This window comes from Arachis ipaensis, chromosome B02, assembly GCF_000816755.2.
Source record: "Arachis ipaensis cultivar K30076 chromosome B02, Araip1.1, whole genome shotgun sequence".
NCBI classification, from domain to species: domain Eukaryota; kingdom Viridiplantae; phylum Streptophyta; class Magnoliopsida; order Fabales; family Fabaceae; genus Arachis; species Arachis ipaensis.
The window spans coordinates 84732663-84751965 of NC_029786.2; the positions used below are offsets into that span (position 1 = coordinate 84732663).

At 36.3% G+C, this 19303-nt stretch overlaps 2 protein-coding genes across 4 annotated transcripts; both read left to right on the forward strand.

Moving 5' to 3' along the window:
* Window positions 11267–12494, forward strand: LOC107628438 (metallothionein-like protein 2). Of its 3 annotated transcripts, none has more exons than XM_016331107.2 (2): window positions 11267–11454; window positions 12072–12494. In XM_016331107.2, the coding sequence occupies exons 1-2, from the start codon at window positions 11390–11392 to the stop codon at window positions 12253–12255; spliced, it is 249 nt and encodes an 82-aa protein (XP_016186593.1). In that variant the 5' UTR covers window positions 11267–11389; the 3' UTR covers window positions 12256–12494. The 3 variants fall into 3 exon arrangements, with proteins under 3 accessions (XP_016186593.1, XP_020969397.1, XP_016186594.1); XM_021113738.1 differs by having other exon boundaries at window positions 11291–11454; window positions 12060–12494; XM_016331108.2 differs by having other exon boundaries at window positions 11292–11454; window positions 12078–12494.
* Window positions 13537–13936, forward strand: LOC107627523 (protein SGT1 homolog A-like). Its single transcript, XM_021113748.1, has one exon. It carries the CDS (start codon window positions 13549–13551, stop codon window positions 13828–13830), a length of 282 nt encoding a protein of 93 aa, XP_020969407.1. The 5' UTR covers window positions 13537–13548; the 3' UTR covers window positions 13831–13936.

The following is a 19303-nucleotide window of genomic DNA, read 5'->3' on the forward strand; positions in this document are numbered from 1 at the left end:
CAATCAACTACAGGGAAAACCCCCTTCAAACTGGTATATGGAGTAGAGGTGCTCATATCAGTAGAGGTCGGCACACCCACCCTAAGGACCGAGCTATATGACCAATACCAAAATTCCAGCATGAGATTAACCGACTTAGACCTAGTAGAGGAGGAACGAGACATGGCAACAATAAGACAACGAGCAACGAAACAACTCATAAAGAAGAGACATGATAAGAAAGTCGTCCCCAAAGCATTTGAAGAAGGAGAACTCGTCCTTCGAAAAACAGAAGAAGCAAGAAGACCACAAGCCCATGGAAAGCTGTCAGCAAACTGGGAGGGGCCACTCCGAGTTGCACAAGTCCTCAGACTGGGGGCTTACAAATTAGAAACACTTAAAGGAGACCCAATTCCAGGGACATGGAATGTGTCTTCCTTAAGGAAGTACCAATCATGACATGTAATATAAGCAACGAATGAAGGTACTCTTTTTCCCAGAAAGTTGGGTTTTACTCGAAGAGGGTTTTAACAAGGCCAGACACCACAATTTATTGTACAAAAGCCGTTACCATTTCTATCAATTCAATCTCTACTTTATCATAATTTTGATATCAAACAACCACGAACATAGCATAATGCAATATATTTTACATTTCAAAAGCAAATAGTCAAATACTACCACTCAAAATAATCCGAGCTTCATACTCGGAAATCAGTCAACATAATCCGAGCTTCATACTCGGAAATATTCAAAAGACCATATAACAAATAAACAATCAAGCAAATGTGTATCGAAAACAAAAGGCCATACACGAATAAACAAAACAAGGAAAAGTCATGAAAGCAAAGTAATCTATTCTTCTTTATTGCCAATACTCGAGCCCTTGCTCTCCTTTTCTGCCATTCCTTCATCATCTATAAGTTCGTTGTTCACAACGACCTTAGTCGTATCAAGCTTTGAAACATCATTTTCAGGGAATAACACCCTGATTTGAGAAACAGCCCGATCAAAGCCTTGCGCAAAGGCCTCATAGACCTCAGTCTCCAACTCTTTTATCCTGGACTCCAGCTGCTCATTCTCGGCTTTTACAGTCTTTGTTTGCTCGGCATAGGAAAGCTGCAGATGCCTCTCTTCGGCAAGCTCCAATTCTTTTTGTCTTAGGAAAGAAGAAAGCTCAACAATTGCTTTCTCTTTCTCCTGCATAGCAAAAGACAGCTTGACTATGTCTAGAGTTTCCTTCTGCTCCTTCTCAAGAGCAAGCTCTTGAGCCCTCCCAATAGCCACAATACGGGCACCAATTACCTAAAGAAAGAGCATCATCAAAAGGAGTACCAGAAGCAAAACCAAAATCTTAAAAAAAATTGCACAAACCTGAAGAAATCGGCCGTTCCAGCACGGTCGACCTCATTTATCATCTTCATATCATCAGGAAACCGACAGAGCTCATCAGCCAAAGTCGCGAATGGGAAGAGCTTCCCCCACAATGACCTAGCATGCTTGTCCTCAACATAGCCATGCAACCTCTTTTGGGACTCGTAGGCAGATTCGACCATCTCAAGGTTTGCGGACGCGTCCCTTTTACCCTCAAAACCCTCACCAATTTTCTCTTTCATCGGCCCCTTTTTTGTTTCGGTTTTGGCTCAGGCTGCACTATGGCAGCCCCTACCCCCTTCTTCGCATTTGTCGTCGAACCCTCCTTCTCATTCTTTTTTTGTTGGATGAAGAAAAGACTTCAACCTAGCAGTAGTAATGGTGGGGGCTATCTCGGCTGTGAAAAAGATACAAAACAGAATCAGACCAATACCAAGCTAAGCAATAAAACAGAACAACTCGGATTACCTATATAATCCAATACAGCCTGTCTATCAGTGTCCCACTTCAACAATTCAGCAATCGATAGTAATCCCTTCGAGCCCAACATTTCAAAAAGAAATTCCATAACAATGTCATCATCGGGGAGCCTATCATCTACATGTAACACCTGGTAGGGCTCGGGACACTAAGACAAAGGGAACCTCTCTACAAGATGCTCATTTAGATAAAAGGGAAACTCCTCGGGAACGCTCCTAACCTTAACAAACATGGTTTTGAAATCTTTAAAGGACGATTTATGCAAGCCAAAAATCGCACGACGAGGGTGACTAGTTAAGTTAACCCACAACCCGCGTCCAACCCCTTTAGCTTGAAAAAGAGAGAAGAAAAGCCTAAGAGAAAGAGGCTGCTCTAACAATTCCATTAACACCTGAAAAGTCCTAACGAATCTCCACGAATTTAGATGAAGCTGGGTGGGGGCGCAGTTTAACCAGTACAAGACACCACATTCAAATTCAGTAAAAGGAAGACTAACACCTAACTCAGTAAACAAACAACTATACATATAGAAGAACGACCAGTCACACAAGCTGTCACAAACACGATCACCCTCCCCACAAGATAATATTTCTATATTAATACCACTACCCTCCCTAACCCAGATACCCAAGCTAAGAAGTTTAACAGACTCATCATTATTGAACTGAGAAGCATAACTCCTAACACTTGCGTCAACCCAACTACAAGGATCGTTTGCATCAACCATAACCTTTTCTTTTCCCATCAAACAGAAGAAACGAAGAAAAACAAAATAGGAAGTAATAGAAGGAATTAGAAGTTAACACTCACCTTTTTTAGTCATTCTGTGATAAGACACACAAAATCCCCAGAAAAGCAAAAATGTTCAAGAGAAAAACCAAGAGTTACAAACACAGTTAATACAAGACATGGGTAAACGGTTACAAACGAAAGGTTTTAATCTCAACCGTTAGAAAAACATCATTCACTCTCATTACAATCAAACAGTAAGGGGTACCTAGAAATTCGCAACACGTTTTCAAATCAATCAATCAATAAGGCGCGAAGGACAAGAAATGAATTAAATGCAAGAACCTTTTCAAATCCCGTACAGAACCAAGCCGAGCTTGGGGGATAGAGCAACACAAAAGTCGAGGTCCGAGGTATACGAGACATTCACGAAAAGCTCACCTTTTTTTCTATCCAAACCAAGGCAAGATTGGGGGCTATGATGCATACCCTATACCTCGGCCACCTAAGCAATCCCAAATATCTCGGAATACGATGAGAAGGTTGGACTCAAAGTTTGAATATTCAAACAAGATCATCAAATTAAACTCGCCACGAATGTCACTCAAGTAACCGACCGGGAATCTCGGACTTAACTACACAACGGGTAAAACATTCATCTATAAAATCAAGCATATAGCCTCAAAAAAGGATCAGTTTCTGCTTTGAGTTTTATATTACTTTTATCACACTTATTAAGCCTTCTATTGACTTGAGCGTTGAAGTATCTTTTGCAAGTATTCCCGCCGCGGTGTTTTGGTCAGGACCGATGTATAACTCTCCAGCAGAGACAATACATTACTCGGAAACACTATAACTCGGCGATCCTTACCGGGACGAACCAGTAACAATGTAATTTGCCGACTTATTAGGCTTGTCCCAATTTTTCAAATAATACGAATATACTTATTCAAAAATTTTTAATTTAAATTTTTTAATTTAAAAATAATACTAGTATTCTTATTTTTAAATTTAAATTTAACAGTTGCTCCTTATGTTATATCTCAGCTCTATGTGTTATAACTCTTTCAAACGTTATAACTCAGATTCGCATACCACAAACAAATATCATAACGTTCTAATACACCATCATTATCTATCAATAAAAATGATTGCTGAAAGTATAACTGCTAATACCCGATCTCATATAAAAAGGTAAGATGTTTTATCTTGGATATACATGAATACACATTGAACTAACTTAAGCATCGGAATGTATTTGCAGGTATTCTCCCCCCTTTTTGTTCTTCCTATACCAAGGCATATTCTCTGGATGAAAAGCTCGGACACCCAAGCAATAAGCTCAGAGTGAAGACAAGAAGTTCAGAGTTAATCATCAAAGAGACGAATTGTACCAAGCTCATCCACACAAGAACAATTGGCACCCACCGTGGGGTCTAAGAAATAAAGCCCTTCCTTCCTTCTTTCCTAGGCCTCAAAATTTTCCCATCCACCTATGGCTGATCAACAGCCTCCCACACCCTCTGCACTACTTCGGATGGTGACTAAGTTACAGCAGGCTAATTAGCGCATAGAAAAGAGAATCAAAAAATGACAAACTAAATAACCGAGTTGACCCATACTCGGATTGAAAATAATGACAATCATAATGAACGAGCCGAAGATAAGGAATACGAATCTGATCCAACACATGGCTTTGAAACCCAGTGACATGAAGGTCGGCGAGCTGATGAGGAGAATCAACCGGACAATGCTATTGGCCCATTCACCACGGATGTCATGAACTTTCAAATGCCTAAGAGGTTTACTCTGCCTACCAGCTTAACCCCTTATGATAGGTTGGGTGATCCAAGAAAGCACGTCAAGAAATTCTGATCTGTAATGATAGTAAACGGTACTTCTGACCCTGTTTTGTGTCGTTGTTTTCCTACTTATTTAGATGGTCCTGCACTTGATTGGTTTTGTTCTTTGCCTGCAGATTCTATTTCTCATTTTCAAGACTTAGAAAAACTTTTTGACGATCAGTTTGCTGCCTCTTCTATCTATTTACATGATTCTGATTATTTAAACACAATCAAGCAAGGACAGAATAAAATCCTGAAAGATTATATTACTCATTTTACAAAGGTAGCAATTACTATACCAGACATTCACCCTGAAATGCATCTGCATGCCATCAAAAGAGGACTCCGACCAAGAAAATTCCAAGAAATAATCACGATTGCAAAGCCAAAAATACTAGTCGAGTTCTGTGAGAAGGCTAAAGGTCAAATGGAGATTGAGGAACTCCGCCATGTTCCGAAATCAGAGAAAACTCACAGTAGCAAAGATGAGGATAAAGCTCGGGACAGCAAAAAGGCCTTCCAGTTAACTCCTCACTCTGACTCATATACACAGTTTAATACCAAAAGGGATGGCATAATCAAGGAGATCCTAAATTCAAATCTCATCAAGCCTCCCCGGAAGGCCGGCAATTATTAAGACACAAAGAACGCGGATAAATCCAAATATTGCACCTTTCACCAAAAGCATGGGCATGCTACTTGACGGAGGAAAAATATCGGTAAAGATTTTCACAAAAATATCACGTTGCAAGTATAGTTCTAAACCGACAATTAAACCTCAATCAACGTTTAGATTGTTTGTCACAAATACAAATCCAATAAAATTAATCGAAGTATTTAAACCTCGGGTCGCCTCTCAAGGAATTGTAGGGAAGTGTACTTACTATTGATTATGGGAAAACGTTTTTGGGATTTTTGAATTAAGAGACAAGAAAGTAAAAATGGCAAGAAAATAACGTAATAACTACGAAAGCTCTTAACAAGGAAAGAGAATTAGAAGTCCTATCCTTATTATCATTGTCAATTGTGATGGTAAATGTGAATTGCTTTCACTTAGTTAACCTCTAACCAATGGAGGAAGGTCAAGTGCATACAATCAACTTGAGTTCACAAGTCCTAGTCAACTCATAGAGAGAGACTAGCTTTGGTGAAGTTCAAGCTAACCGGCAATCTTCAATCACCAATCAACAAAAGACTTTTGATAACTCAAGAGTCTCTAAATAACTAATCCAAGTTAAGAACATAGAAATCTAATTTAAAATCCAACCAAGCATTTTATCAAACACTTGGAAGGCGCGAAATAAAAACATAGAAAATTAATAGGGAATATTAAATCTAAACAACTAATTGTAAGCATCAATGACTAACAATTAAAGAGAGTAACAATAAACATGAAAAACATAAATTGCATTAAAAGAAATCAAACGTAACAAGAGCTCATAAACATAAAAATGGCAAAAAAGGGAAATTAACAAGAGAAGAAGATGAACTAAAGTGTTTAAACAAATAAAAGTAAGAGAAAACTAAATTAAAAGAAGACTGAACCTGAACCTAAGGAGAAATTGAAAGACGAAACCCTAAACCTAGAGAGAGGAGAGAGCCACTCTCTCTAGAAAACTACATCTAAAACCTAAAATTATGTGAATGAAAGTGAATGAATGATTCCCCCCTTCCAGCTTCACTCTGCAACCTCTAATCAGTGTTTTCGGGCCTGAAATTGGGTCAAAAGCAGCCAGAAATCTCCCCCAGCATTTTCTGTTTATGCAGCACGTGACGCTCTGTCACGCGTACGCGTCACCCATGCGTACGCGTCGCTTGACTTTTCACTGGCCATGCGTAGGCGTCAGCCACACATGCGCGTCATTTGGACATTGGCTCAGTCACGCGTGCGCGTCGTCCACGCGTGCGCGCCGCTACCAGATTCTGAAATGCTTGATTTCTTGTGTTCCTTCTATTTTTGCATGCTTCTTTTCCATCCTCTAAGCCATTCCTATCCTATAAACCCTGAAAACACTTAACAAACATATCACGGCATCAAATGGTAATAAATGGAATTAAAATTAGCAAATTTAAGGCTAAAGAAGCATGTTTTCAATCATAGCACAAAATTAGGAAGAAAAATGTAAAACATGCGATTTATATGAATAAGTGTGAAAATAGTTGATAAAATCCACTCAATTCAATACAAAATAAACCATAAAATAGTGGTTTATCATTACTGATGAGTGTATGATCGTCAAAGATCTATTAGAGTGGTTTGCTCGGCAAGGACACCTAGACAAATACATCAGTGGCCACATACAAAAACATGCCACATCCTCTATCGACCACATCTCTACAGGGCAATATTTCTGGCACAAAGAGAAAACAACTAATCATCATCCCGACCAACCACGAGGAGTTATTAAATGTATTTCTGGAGGTTTTGCAGGTGGAGGAGCAACAAGCTCTGCTTGGAAGCGCACGTACCGAGCTATGCTCTCGGTAGAAGGAAACTCTAACGAGGCCCAATCACTTCCCCATTTCCCACAGATGACATTTCAGACATCTGATTTCAATGCAAACACCACAAATCTCGATGACCCAGTTGTTAATTTATTATATCTGTCTAGTTGGGAGACCTTTTGGTGCGCAAAGTATTGCTAGATCCTGGAAGTAGTGCAAATGTTCTAATCTATTCTACATTCAAAAAACTGAAGCTCAATAATAACATGCTCCAGCCCTCTATTGGAGACCAGGTAGGATTCTCAGGTGAACGTGTCCCAGTATTGAATTCTGTGTAGTTACAAACCACACTAGGTGAGCATCCCCTATCTAAAACCTCTAACATTCAATATTTGGTTGTCGATTGTTTCAGTCCTTACAATTTAATACTTGTTCTACCTTTTTAAATAAGTTCGACGCTATAGTTTCTACAATTCATCTCTGTGTTAAGTTTTCTGTGCAGGACGACCTCATCGTAACTATTCACAGTGATCATCGTAAAGCTCGTCAGTGCTACAACATTAGTCTCAAACTGCCAAACCGAGCTATAGGAGCTCAAGTGAACAATGTCCACAATTTTGACGAGCTCCTAGCACTCGCAGACCTCAACCCCAGAGCCGAGTTCCTTGAGCAACCAACACCAATGGAAAAACTAGAAAAAGTATATTTCAATAATGACCTTGACAAGTTTACTTATGTAGGTACAACTCTAAGCCCGGAAGAAAATAGGTCAACTAAAAAATTCTTACAACAACATGCCGATTTATTCGCATGAACACCAGCAGATATGCTCGGGATTGATCCCTTGATCATTTCTCACAAGTTGGCACTCAACCCATCTGCCCGACCTGTAGCCCAGAAAAAGCAAAACCTCGGCCTGGAAAAAAAGCAAGCGTCCTTAGAAGAGACCAAAAAGCACATCAGTGCTGGTTTTATACAGAAAATCAAATTCACAACATGGCTGGCCAATGTGCTAATGGTAAGAAAACACAATAATAAATGACGCATGTGTGTTGATTTCACTGATCTCAACAAAGCATGCCTAAAAGATGCGTATCCCTTACCATCTATTGATTCATTAGTTGACAATGCTTCAAGTTATCAAACATTAAGTTTTATGGATGTATATTCTGGTTACAACCAGATTTTAATGCATCCTTTCGATCAAAATAAAACTGCCTTTATTATTGAATATGGTAACTATTACTATAAGGTTATGCCTTTTGGACTTAAAAATACAGGTGCAACATATCAGTGCCTTATGGACGAGGTATTTGCCAATCAAATCGGCAGAAACATGGAAGTCTATGTTGCCACTAAAAATTTGTCACTAAAATATATTTTTCTTGTAGTGAGAGAAGAAATAGCATCAAGAGTTGAACTCGGGAAAAAAAGATAAAAATTAAGTAAAAACAAAGGAAACATTAAAAAATCCACCAATGTAAGTCCGACACGCCACCAGATCACCCATAACATCCCGGAGATTCAATGGATGATCTCTAAAAATTGACCACAAGACATCAACAATATCTTTGTTCTCAGAAGACAAACCCTCATAAGTAACTCGCGTCAAGTACGATACACCGGCCCCAAAATTCTAGTACGTCGCGAATCGACGCTTCCCGTCCTAGGTCAGCCAGAAGGGATGATGCCTCCGAGCAGGGCGCACCTTAAAATATCCCCCCTTAAAACCATGAAAGGAATCCTCAAACAACCCGAAGATCTGCCGATATGACTGGGCCTGGAACGTCACGTAACCTTTCTTATGCTTCCCCTCCTTGGTCGGAAGGATGCACAAAAAGAAGAAGAGAAAAACATCCACCCGAGCTGGAAGCTCCAGGTAGTTACAAACCAACTCGAAGGTCCGGATGGCTGTCCAACTATTGGGATGCAACTGAGACAGCACCACCGAACAACGATTAAGAAGTTCTTGAACAAACTCCGAAAACCAAAGCCGCACCTCCAGTCGTGTGAACATGGATACATAAATTCACATCGAGTCAGCAACTCGGGGAGAATCAAAATTTATATAACGAACCATCTCGTCCATCCTATCGAGCGCAAGCTCGTACTAATGCTCTGCCTCACCATCTTCGTAAACCGCGCCCTCGTTGCGGAGTCTTTGGAGGACCTCCTCCATAACCCGGGACGACGTCTCCCACACATCAGAAGTCACCCAATAGTAAGCATTGGGGATGCCACCGGTCGGGACAACGGGAGCCCTAGTACCCTCACTCTTCCACCGGACCATACCTAAGAAAGGGGACACCAACGTCAGCCCACTCTCTGAAAAAGGAGAACCATACAAAAGACTTTCACTAAGCATTCCTAAAGGAAGCCCAAAAAACAGCGGCATCTCCTCCGTTTCTCTATCATTACCACAATCACAAAACTAGTGACACCCCCTAATTTCCTACCACTTTTACCTAGAAAAATGGCCTCAGATAGACAAATGTAGAAGCAGACAAATCGAAAGAAAAACACGGCATAAATAAAGCAGAAATTAAGTAAACACCAACCTAATCCTCGAAGCGAGTAGAGAAAATAACGCAGTGTGAAACGAAGGACGAATGAACACGCAATGAACAAAGGACTAGGCAGGAAAACAAGCAGTGAATGGAGAAATAGAGAAATAGGAGAAGTGACAGAAGAAAAAGAAGTTATAAATCAGAGAGATATAAAAAGAGAGAGAAACGGTTACAAAAGTAAAACCCTAACGTTTCAAAGAAAACAGGAAGGGGCAAAGGGCAAAATTGAAAAGAAAACCCAAAACTTCTTTTCATATTAAAACGCCATTATGACGCTTAAGAAACTGTAATTAGAAAATCCCCTTTCGAGAAAAGCAGCGGACAAGTGACGGGATGGCCAAGCATTTTTTGGACTTCCGACCTCGACCAGAGAATCCGGACGATACTCTCCCTGCCAGGCTCATGGCCGTATGGCAAGATCAAAAGCTCCTTCAGTGATGAGATCGAGCCCAATCACTCTCTCGCTCTGGGAGTAACTATTCTGGATCCGATCCCCAGGTCCCTCATTGGAGCAGCCGCCAACCTGATTACCTGGGTCTGGGCCTCCATCATGGCCAAAATCGGCTCTGTAATCCCTAACCAACATTCAAAATTAAATATCCCTCTTATTTTAACTAATAAGATAAGATAACATAACAAATTCTAACTATATAAAAGGGTCAAGGACTCCCTCAGGTATATTACACATTCCTATTCTCATATATATCTCTTAGATCTATTTTGACTTGAACATCAGAGTATCTTTATAGGTATCACCCCTCGCCACTCCAGCATCCAACAGCGTCACCATATTTCTACTCTCATATATATAATTAACGTTGTTAGTTTTCACTAATCAACTAATTATATTTGTATTTATACATTTATTTTTACATTTAAAAGCTATAATTCATATAATTAATAACATATTGAAATTAGTTTAATTTAACAAATTAAAAAATATATATTTTAATTTTGTCCCGTATATGGCACATATTATTAAACTTGTATAAGAAAGAATATAATAATTTACTATGTAATTTTCGAAATGTACCGGAATAATTGCTTAAGATGAATATTGTATTTGAAAAATTTTCCTAACCTAGCTATAATAAAATACTAAAATTGGTTTTATTTTTGGTTTCTATATACCCATGATATTTTACAGGAAAAAATAATAGTGACTGTCGTGCGTCTAAAGATAGATCCATAATAATAAATTATATATATCATTCATTTTTAGCGTCCCCTTCCGAAAAAAAAAAATGCATGAAGCATCCATGAAGGTTTAATTAATTATTGCAATTAAAGAAAGATTAAAATTGCAAGGACGGCGTTCATCTATGAAAACATATCATAAAAAACGATGAGGATAATTTTGTTTATTTCGCATCGATAATAACGATGATATATTGATATAGAAACTTCTATATAGAGGTTTCTATTTTAATTTATCAAATTTTGGATTTTGCATTAGAACAAAATAAGTAGTTATCTTCCCCTAGATACCGTTTATTCCAAGACAAAACTTCATAGATCATAGATAAAACTTTGAAAGAGCATTGCATAAAACAAATGGTTTCAAATTGATTCTTAATTCATGTGAGTAATTATAATAATCATACTAGTTGTATACTAAAAAAATAAAAAAAAAATTAATTTCTGATATTTTAATTTACCAACATTTAAATTTTTAAAAATTTAAATTTTCTTCCTTCTCTTTTATTTATCTACTATAAATTACACGAGAAATAGCGTGCAGCATACAAAAACGACGTGGACGAAGAAGTTGTTCTAGAACACGTCATTTTCTTATAGTGGACAAGATGTTGCCACGTGTACGGTGGATAACTCACAGACACACTCACCTCGTCCACTATAAATGTAGGGCCATGAATCTCCATGGAGAATCATCAGATTAACGTTCTATTTGTGTGTGTGTGAAGCCATTGTTGTTTCTTTAATTCACTCATTTCTTTGTTTGTGAGAAATATGTCTGGCTGTGGCAGTGGAAGCTGTAGCTGCGGCAGCAGCTGCAAGTGCGGCAGCGGCTGCAGGTACATGAAAAAATCTTTCATGTTTAAATGTTTAATGATGAGTTTAAATAAATTTATTATGAATTTAATTTTAATATATCTTGTTTTCAATTTTTATTTTTTTTTAGCATTTCTAGTTTACATTTGTCGTTAGTTTATTCGGTGATAAAAAAAAATAGAATCATCAAAACTAAAAATATATATGATATTTTACATTTAACAAAATTTGAATCTTAATATTTTCTATACATGTTGAGAAATATTAATTTTCTTATTTGAAACAACACTAACTAATTTCTTATTTTCTTCGCTAAAAATATTGACTCTCTAATAATATTCTTTAGACACATTATTAATTATTTTCATATTTAAAATAACATTAAAAAGTTATCTTTTTAAATTTTAATTATTTAATTTATATTAAATTTTAGATTTTAAATTATAATTTTTTTAACTTTAAATTTTAAATAATAAATCTTAAATAAAAAATTGGCCAATATTAATGATGTAAATTTTTTTTTTATTAATTAAGTATTGACCAAATTTTAATATAAATACTGATTCCTATACTTTTTCATAATCTATATTAAAGTATCTTTTGTCTTTAACTGTGGGGTTTTTACAAGTAATAATTGCAGCTGCAGCAGCAAAATGTACCCAGACTTGAGCTACGCAGAGAACACAACTATCGCAGCAACCCTTGTTATGGGCGTTGCACCGGCCAAGCCTCAATTTGAGGGTGGCGCTACTGAAATGGCCGCCGAGAACGGTGGCTGCAAGTGTGGGTCCTCCTGCACCTGCGACCCATGCAGCTGCAAGTAATAATGAATGAATGATGACGAGCTTTCCTATCTTGCTACCTTCACCTGTTGGAAATTCTAAGCAGAGACAACGTCATAAATACATACATAATAAATGTTTGCTTGTTTTTGTTTTTGTGTTTGGTTCAAAATCGTTTTAGAATAAATGCTTTGTTGTGTGTTTGTTTGATCTTGTATTTCGCTTATATATTTGTATCATAAATCTCTGCTTATTAATGGAAACACTGTTTTATGGTATGAGAATAAGAGTTTTGCTGTTTAACTTCATAATTTCGGGCATACAGTGTTGCAATTAAAAGAAAAGTAAATAAATTAGGTTGAAAATAGTCAAATACATAACGACGATACAATACAACACAAACATACTTGATTTTATTGAGATGGAGACATTTGCAGAATAACTAATTTGAAATCGTCGTAAAATCATTTTATTCATCCACTTAAATAAATATTAAAAATTTCAATTTCAATTGTTATATACAACAACAGTTTAAACGCGACAATAACTCTTAAATAGAGAAGTTAAGACAAATCTTTGTCATAATGCTATGATTTATTTTCGTTTCAAGCACAAATTATAGAATTTTATTTTAAGATTCTAATACATATACACATCATAAACTATCCTGTGGTTTATTTTATTTTATATTTTTAACAAAAAGTTGCATGTAACAAATTAGTCTCTTAAGATTTTAAAATTTTATACTATAATCCTTCAATGAATCAAAATAGGATAATTAGATGTACAGAGGTAAATTGATACAGAAGTGTGAGATTTTGTACGGAAGAGTGCACTGAAGACGTGTCTCTGACTGTTTCAGAGTTCTAAGTTGCCTGTGGGAGTAGAAGAAGAGAAAGTTTTGGCTGGGTCGGCTAATGTTCATTAAGCCAACTTGTAAAAGTAACGGTATAAACAAGGTGTTTGAGTTGAAGGGGGTTGGACTGTGGAAATAATTTGGTTACAATTTTGATAGAAAATCAAGTCAGCCAACTCCTGCCAACTTTTTAATGAGTCCGACTTTAAAATTCATCTTAATAAAAATAAGTTAATATATATGAATATTTTTTCTGTTAAATATTAGAATGTTTCTTTTTTATACTAAATGGATGTTTTTTTATATATTTTTCAAATTTTTTTGTATTGCAAATGTGAATGTTTCTATTTCTTTAAAAATTTTATAATTTTTTTAAATTTTATAGATATTTAATTATTTTTGTTAAAATATAACTGGATATTTCTTTTGTTCCTTTTGGCTAAGATCATTGATCAAGTGTGTAGTTAGCAGTCTCAAGAATGGCGAAGGAACTTGAAAACAATGCCCAAGAGGCATTCTTGGATGACGATTTTGCCCTCGCCGCCGATTACTACTCAGAAGCCATCAACTTGGATCCCAACAACCCTCTTCTTTATGCCAACAGAGCCCAAGCCCATATCAAGCTTCAGAACTTCACAGAAGTCGTTTCTGATGCGAACAAAGCCATTCAATTGAGTCCTTCACTGGCTAAGGCCTACTTTTGTAAGGGAACTGCGTGCATTAAGCTGGAAGAGTATCAAACTGCAAAGGTAGCACTTTAAACCAGTGCCTCTTTTGCTCCCGACGATTCCAGATTCACCAAACTCATTCAAGATTGTGATCGCTACATTGCAGAAGAATCGAAAGATAGTACCCGATAAGTGCAGAGTCCTGGTGTTGTCAACTAAAGTTGAAATCTGCCTGTGGGTTGAAATCTGATATTTCAATTCTTGCTCAGAGCGGTGCCAGAAGAGGAGAGTCGCGGTGGGAAGGCGGAGAGGGTCTGACGGTGAGAGAAAGGAGTCTGTGTGTGTGATTGTTAGAGGTGGGTAGGTTAATGTGAGAAAGAAGAGAAAGATTTTTATAGGTTTTAATTAGGTTTACTTAATTAATTTTAAATTTTTTTAATTTTGAATTTAAAAAAGTTTAAAATTAATTATTAATATAATTATAATTAATTAAGTTGTTCCATTCTTGGCTGATTAGGAGTTGGTTCCATATACTTTTTCATTTGGTTAAGGGTGATCCGTTGTGTTATTAGCATGCTTGTTATCATCCAATAAATGTGTTAATATTCGAGTAAATACCCATAGTCGTCCCTGATATTCACGCAATTACTCATAGTAATCCCTAAGATCCCGATTTCTCAATTGTAGTCCTCCAGATAGAGCTCCGAGCACTCAAACTGGTCCCTGAACATATTTCAGGTGATGACTCATCACCGGAGCGCTGACGTGGCCGCGGATTGCCATGTTGGAGGGCTCCCAACGGCTAGCTGAGCTGGCTAATTTGCAATTTGTACCCATATTGGTCCCTCGTACTATATATAATCCTAAATCCCCAAATTCTCAGATACTTCATCCCTTCGTCTTGTTCATCTCTTCTTCTTCTTCTTTCATACACTTCTTCCTGTTCTCACACAGTTCCAGCTGGGGCTGCTACTCATGTCGATGATGGGTGGTGGTAGCACTGCAGGTTGAAGCTTTGTCCATTCCCTATCTTACTGGAACCGGAGTAGAACGCAAACGAAGAGCAGAAGATCGGTCCCGCCAAAATGGTGCGGCTGTGGCTGCAGGCCAGTCCTCAGATGGTCTGGCACAGATTCGAATCCGAACAAACCATTTTATGGCTGTCCCAACTATAATGTGGGTTAGAATAATTACTTGTGTTGTTATGATTCTCCTCCCCTGACTGTTCTTGTGTTGTTCCTCTCTGAACTTTGATCCTTTCTTGGTTACAGACAAGTGGGAAGAGATGGTACGGGCTTTTTGTGTGAGCAGATTCTGTGAATGAGGAACAGGTTGAGAAGTCAGAATTGTGTGGTGATGAAGTGAAGATGAACTTTGATTGGAGGCTTCGAAGGTTGGAGGAGGATGTCCAGATGCAAAAAGTGATTACTCAGTTGTTAGTGTTAGCTGTGTTTGTATTGATAGTGTTGTTGGTGATCCTGTATTGTAAATGATGAATGAGTTGGTGGTTTAGGGTTTTCTGTTAGCAACAGATGTAAAAGTTTGCTTCTTGATGGAATGAAAAATGATGTTAACTATGAAACTGTTGTTAAGATAAATTCCACTGTTTATCAAAAAAACTGCTTGTTGATGGAATGAAAAATGTTGTTAACTATGAAACTGTTGTTAAGATAAATTCCATTATTTATCAAAAAAATAAAAAAACTGCTTCCACCTGAATGATAAACCACAAAGCATAGTATATTAAGATAAATTCCATTGTTTATCAAAAAACAACAAAAGATGAAGGTAAAAGGCAGCCTAAAAACCATTATGCTGCTATCTGTAGTTTCATCAAAAGCATGGCATATCAAAAAGGCCTTTGGATCACAATTCACCATCTAGTCATTGTACGATGGAAAAGACTAATTACACAAAACAGAAACTCCTAAATATGGCTGAATGAGCTTCTGATCCAAGCATCCATCGACCACTTCTCTAAATATGCCCAAGCATCCTCATTTAACCTTTTGATCTTGTCCATTCCATCTCTGAATTCTTGGTATGTTGTTGCCCTTGCACATTTCCACAAAAGTTTCCGTAGTTGTAAGTCCTTCCAATTCTTGTTGAAATTTTTTCATAAATGCCAGACGCAGAAACGGTGATGCACATCAGGCATCACCTCTTTCACTGCTGATATCAGTCCCTGCCAGATTCAGGAAACATTATACATATATAGTTTCAACAAAATGTACACATATATGACCCTGACTTTATATTCGTGACCCATAATAGTCCCTAATGTTTATACTTATCCCCATAAAGGTCCTTAAAATTTACAATTGATCCCCATAAAAGTCCCTAACAGATATGCATATAATCAGACAATGATTCAGGAGCTAAACTATAAACAAAAAACATGTGTTATAATACAATTGGAGTGACAAATTTCTTCTAAAAAAGATGGTATCAAATGAATAAACTTGGTTTACCACAGGCACCATGTAAAAAGTTGGTAAGAATGTGGGGTATGTTATTGTTGAAAAGATATAATCAATTAAGTATTGAAGCCAAAAAAGAACAGAACATATAAGAAAAAATCTATACCTCAATTTGCTTTGGTCAACTAAGACAATAGCAATCTATTTCCCTGACAATATGAGAATGAAAATCTCTCTTCCACTAATTAATCTACATTGCAAAACGATGGAAAGATTTTCTGACTAAATGTTATAAATAAATGACAAAGTTGCTAGTGAATAAAATGCATCAAGTTGTTAGTTTCCTCAAGTCCAACAAATCTAGCAGAACACAATTTTATTTTTTATTCTTTTTTTTTGTGATAAAAACACCAATTTCATTTTCCTAATTAAAAGTGCAACTAATTTTCCACCATTCAATTAGTTCTTGTTAAAATCTAAGTATAACAATAAACCATTAATAGACCTGTATGTCAATTTCAAATTCCACTACCTTTTGAAATAGCATATCTAGTCTGACTAGATTATTAGACAATTCCTCCTACACAATATTTATTACAAATTTCAAAGAGGCATTCAGCCAAGCGTGGAAACATTTTAGGTAAAACAAGTCTACCTTACTGTCAAACTTAACTATATAGTAATCAATGGTGTACTTCAAGACAATGTAAGCTTTGATAAATTTATTATAGTATTAGTATATTTTAACTCATATCCAAATACTATTAAATAAAAATTTATCTTACTACAAAAACTTAAGTGCACAAAGATAAAATTAAGATAAAAGCTCATTATTTGTCCCTGAAATTTTTGGAATATCAACATGCTCTTGGAAAGATTATAATAAGTGGTCCTCAAATAGAAGTAATTAGTTCAGGAGCTACTGCAGGATGGCCAAAAAAAAAATCACTCCAGGATCAAGTGAATCTCTGAAAAATTAAACTGATATTTGAAAAACTATTCATAAGCTGGGATTTTTTTGTTGGTACCTTGGGATGGGTAGGAGTCTTTGACACTAGTGGTGGCTGTATGACTTTAGATGTAGTATGAACTTTGGTGTTGGAGTGTGACATCAACACCTCAAGAACACATTTTTGAACCATATCCCTGTTTTATTCCGGTTAAATATAGCAACCCCACAAACCCCAGCCAACCTTCAAACCCTAGACACTACAACGACCCCAAAACCCCCGAACCTCAAACACACAAACAACTTGCATATCAACAACCAACACTGAATCGAAAATGCAAAGTAAAAAAAAAGGAGGGAGATTACCTTGAATACGATCATAAAGGCCAAACCTCTTGCTTCTGGTGATGGAGGAGAAGAACGAAAACCTCTTGCTTCTTCTTCTCTCAACTTTTTCAACCCAGGGATTAGAACCCTACAGTTACGCCATTGATGAGTATATGAAGATGGAGTCAGAGGGTGGAAGAAGAAGAGACGAGTGAAGTTTGTATTGGCGAGAAAACTGATATTCATGCTAAATAACATAAAAACGGCGACGTTTTTGGCTATCAAGGGCGCCAAACTAAAACGACGCCGTTTCGGAGCCTTCCAACGTGGCAATCCACGGCCACGTCAGCGCTTCGGTGATGAGTCATCACCTGAAATATGGTCAGGGACCAGTTTGAGTTCTCGGAGCTCTATCTGGAAGACTACAATGGAAAAATCGGGATCTTAGGGATTACTATGAGTAATTGCGTGAATTTCAGGGACGACTATGGGTATTTACTCATTAATATTCAATTTGGTTTTTAGACTTTATGTGAGTTTTAATTTAGTTTTTGAAGTTTTAATTATCTTTTTTTAGTCTTTAAATTTGTAAACGTGACTTACATTAGTCATTGAAACAATTTTCGACACAAAAATATTAATAAAGCGCTTATATGGACAACCAAATATCATGCTAGAACTTGCAAAATGAGATCATTTTGGTTTTTACGCTCAAATAACTCAAAAAATAATGACGAATCACTTGTTTTAGGAGAAAAAATTTTGATAAATACTACTTACGATATTTTTTTAGATTATTTGAGTGCCAAAATAAAAACCACGTCGTTTTACAGGTCTAACATGGTATCCGATGGTCTACGTTAACGTTCCACTAACGTTTGTGTATCAATTTATCAAAAATTATTCTAGGAACTAACATGAGTCACATTCGCAAAGTTTAAAAATTAAATAGAAATAATTAAAATTTCAAAGACTAAATTAAAATTTGGATGTAAATTATGAGACCAAATTAATTATTATCTCTTGTTGATAATTTCAGAAAACAACATTTGAAATAATTATATCTTCTTTTACGTAATAAAACAAAATCAAACAAAAAGATGAATTATCCATTTATAATTCTTTTATAATTGATTATTTAATGACAAATAGTGCTTTGAAAAATGATTGTACGCAGTGGCGGAACTTGAAACAAAATTTTGGGGGGGCCAGATAGAAAATAATTGTCAAAATATTTTTAATATGAACCCCATTTAAGATAAGCTCGTCTAATCTCATCTCTCTGGTTTGGGTGATATTGCCAAATTTAAAGCCGTTTTTCAAGATCTCGTTCCAAAAAGTTAAGGTTAATGACGCCAGGACGTCGCTTGGATCACCAATCTTGGCGAGGTTAACAACCCCACTATATTATTTTAAAATATTTATCTAAGAAGAACAGACTAACATATATATAAACAAAGGAAAATAAAAGTGAGAGATATTACAAAATGATAATATCGAAACACTGAAGTATACATGTGTAATATAATGTCTTATAATTCTTTTTTTTTGAATTAATTGTCTGCAACATAAACCATAGTGCACAAAAATATAAAAATAAGTCTTAATATTCTATAAAATTATAGGTGGATAATACTGTTCGTAAATAAATGAATATATTTAAGCAATGATTATTTATTAATTATTTCAATTAAATTTTATTACGATATAACATTTTATTTATAATTTTTTTAATATCTTCCTATTTTTTTAAATCTCATTTTTCACTTGAATTTTTTCTTAGATTTATTTTTTTTTTGTTCATATAAACGCAAACTGAAAAGTGCACTACAAAATTACTCATATCCCACAAGTATAAACATTTTTAAAC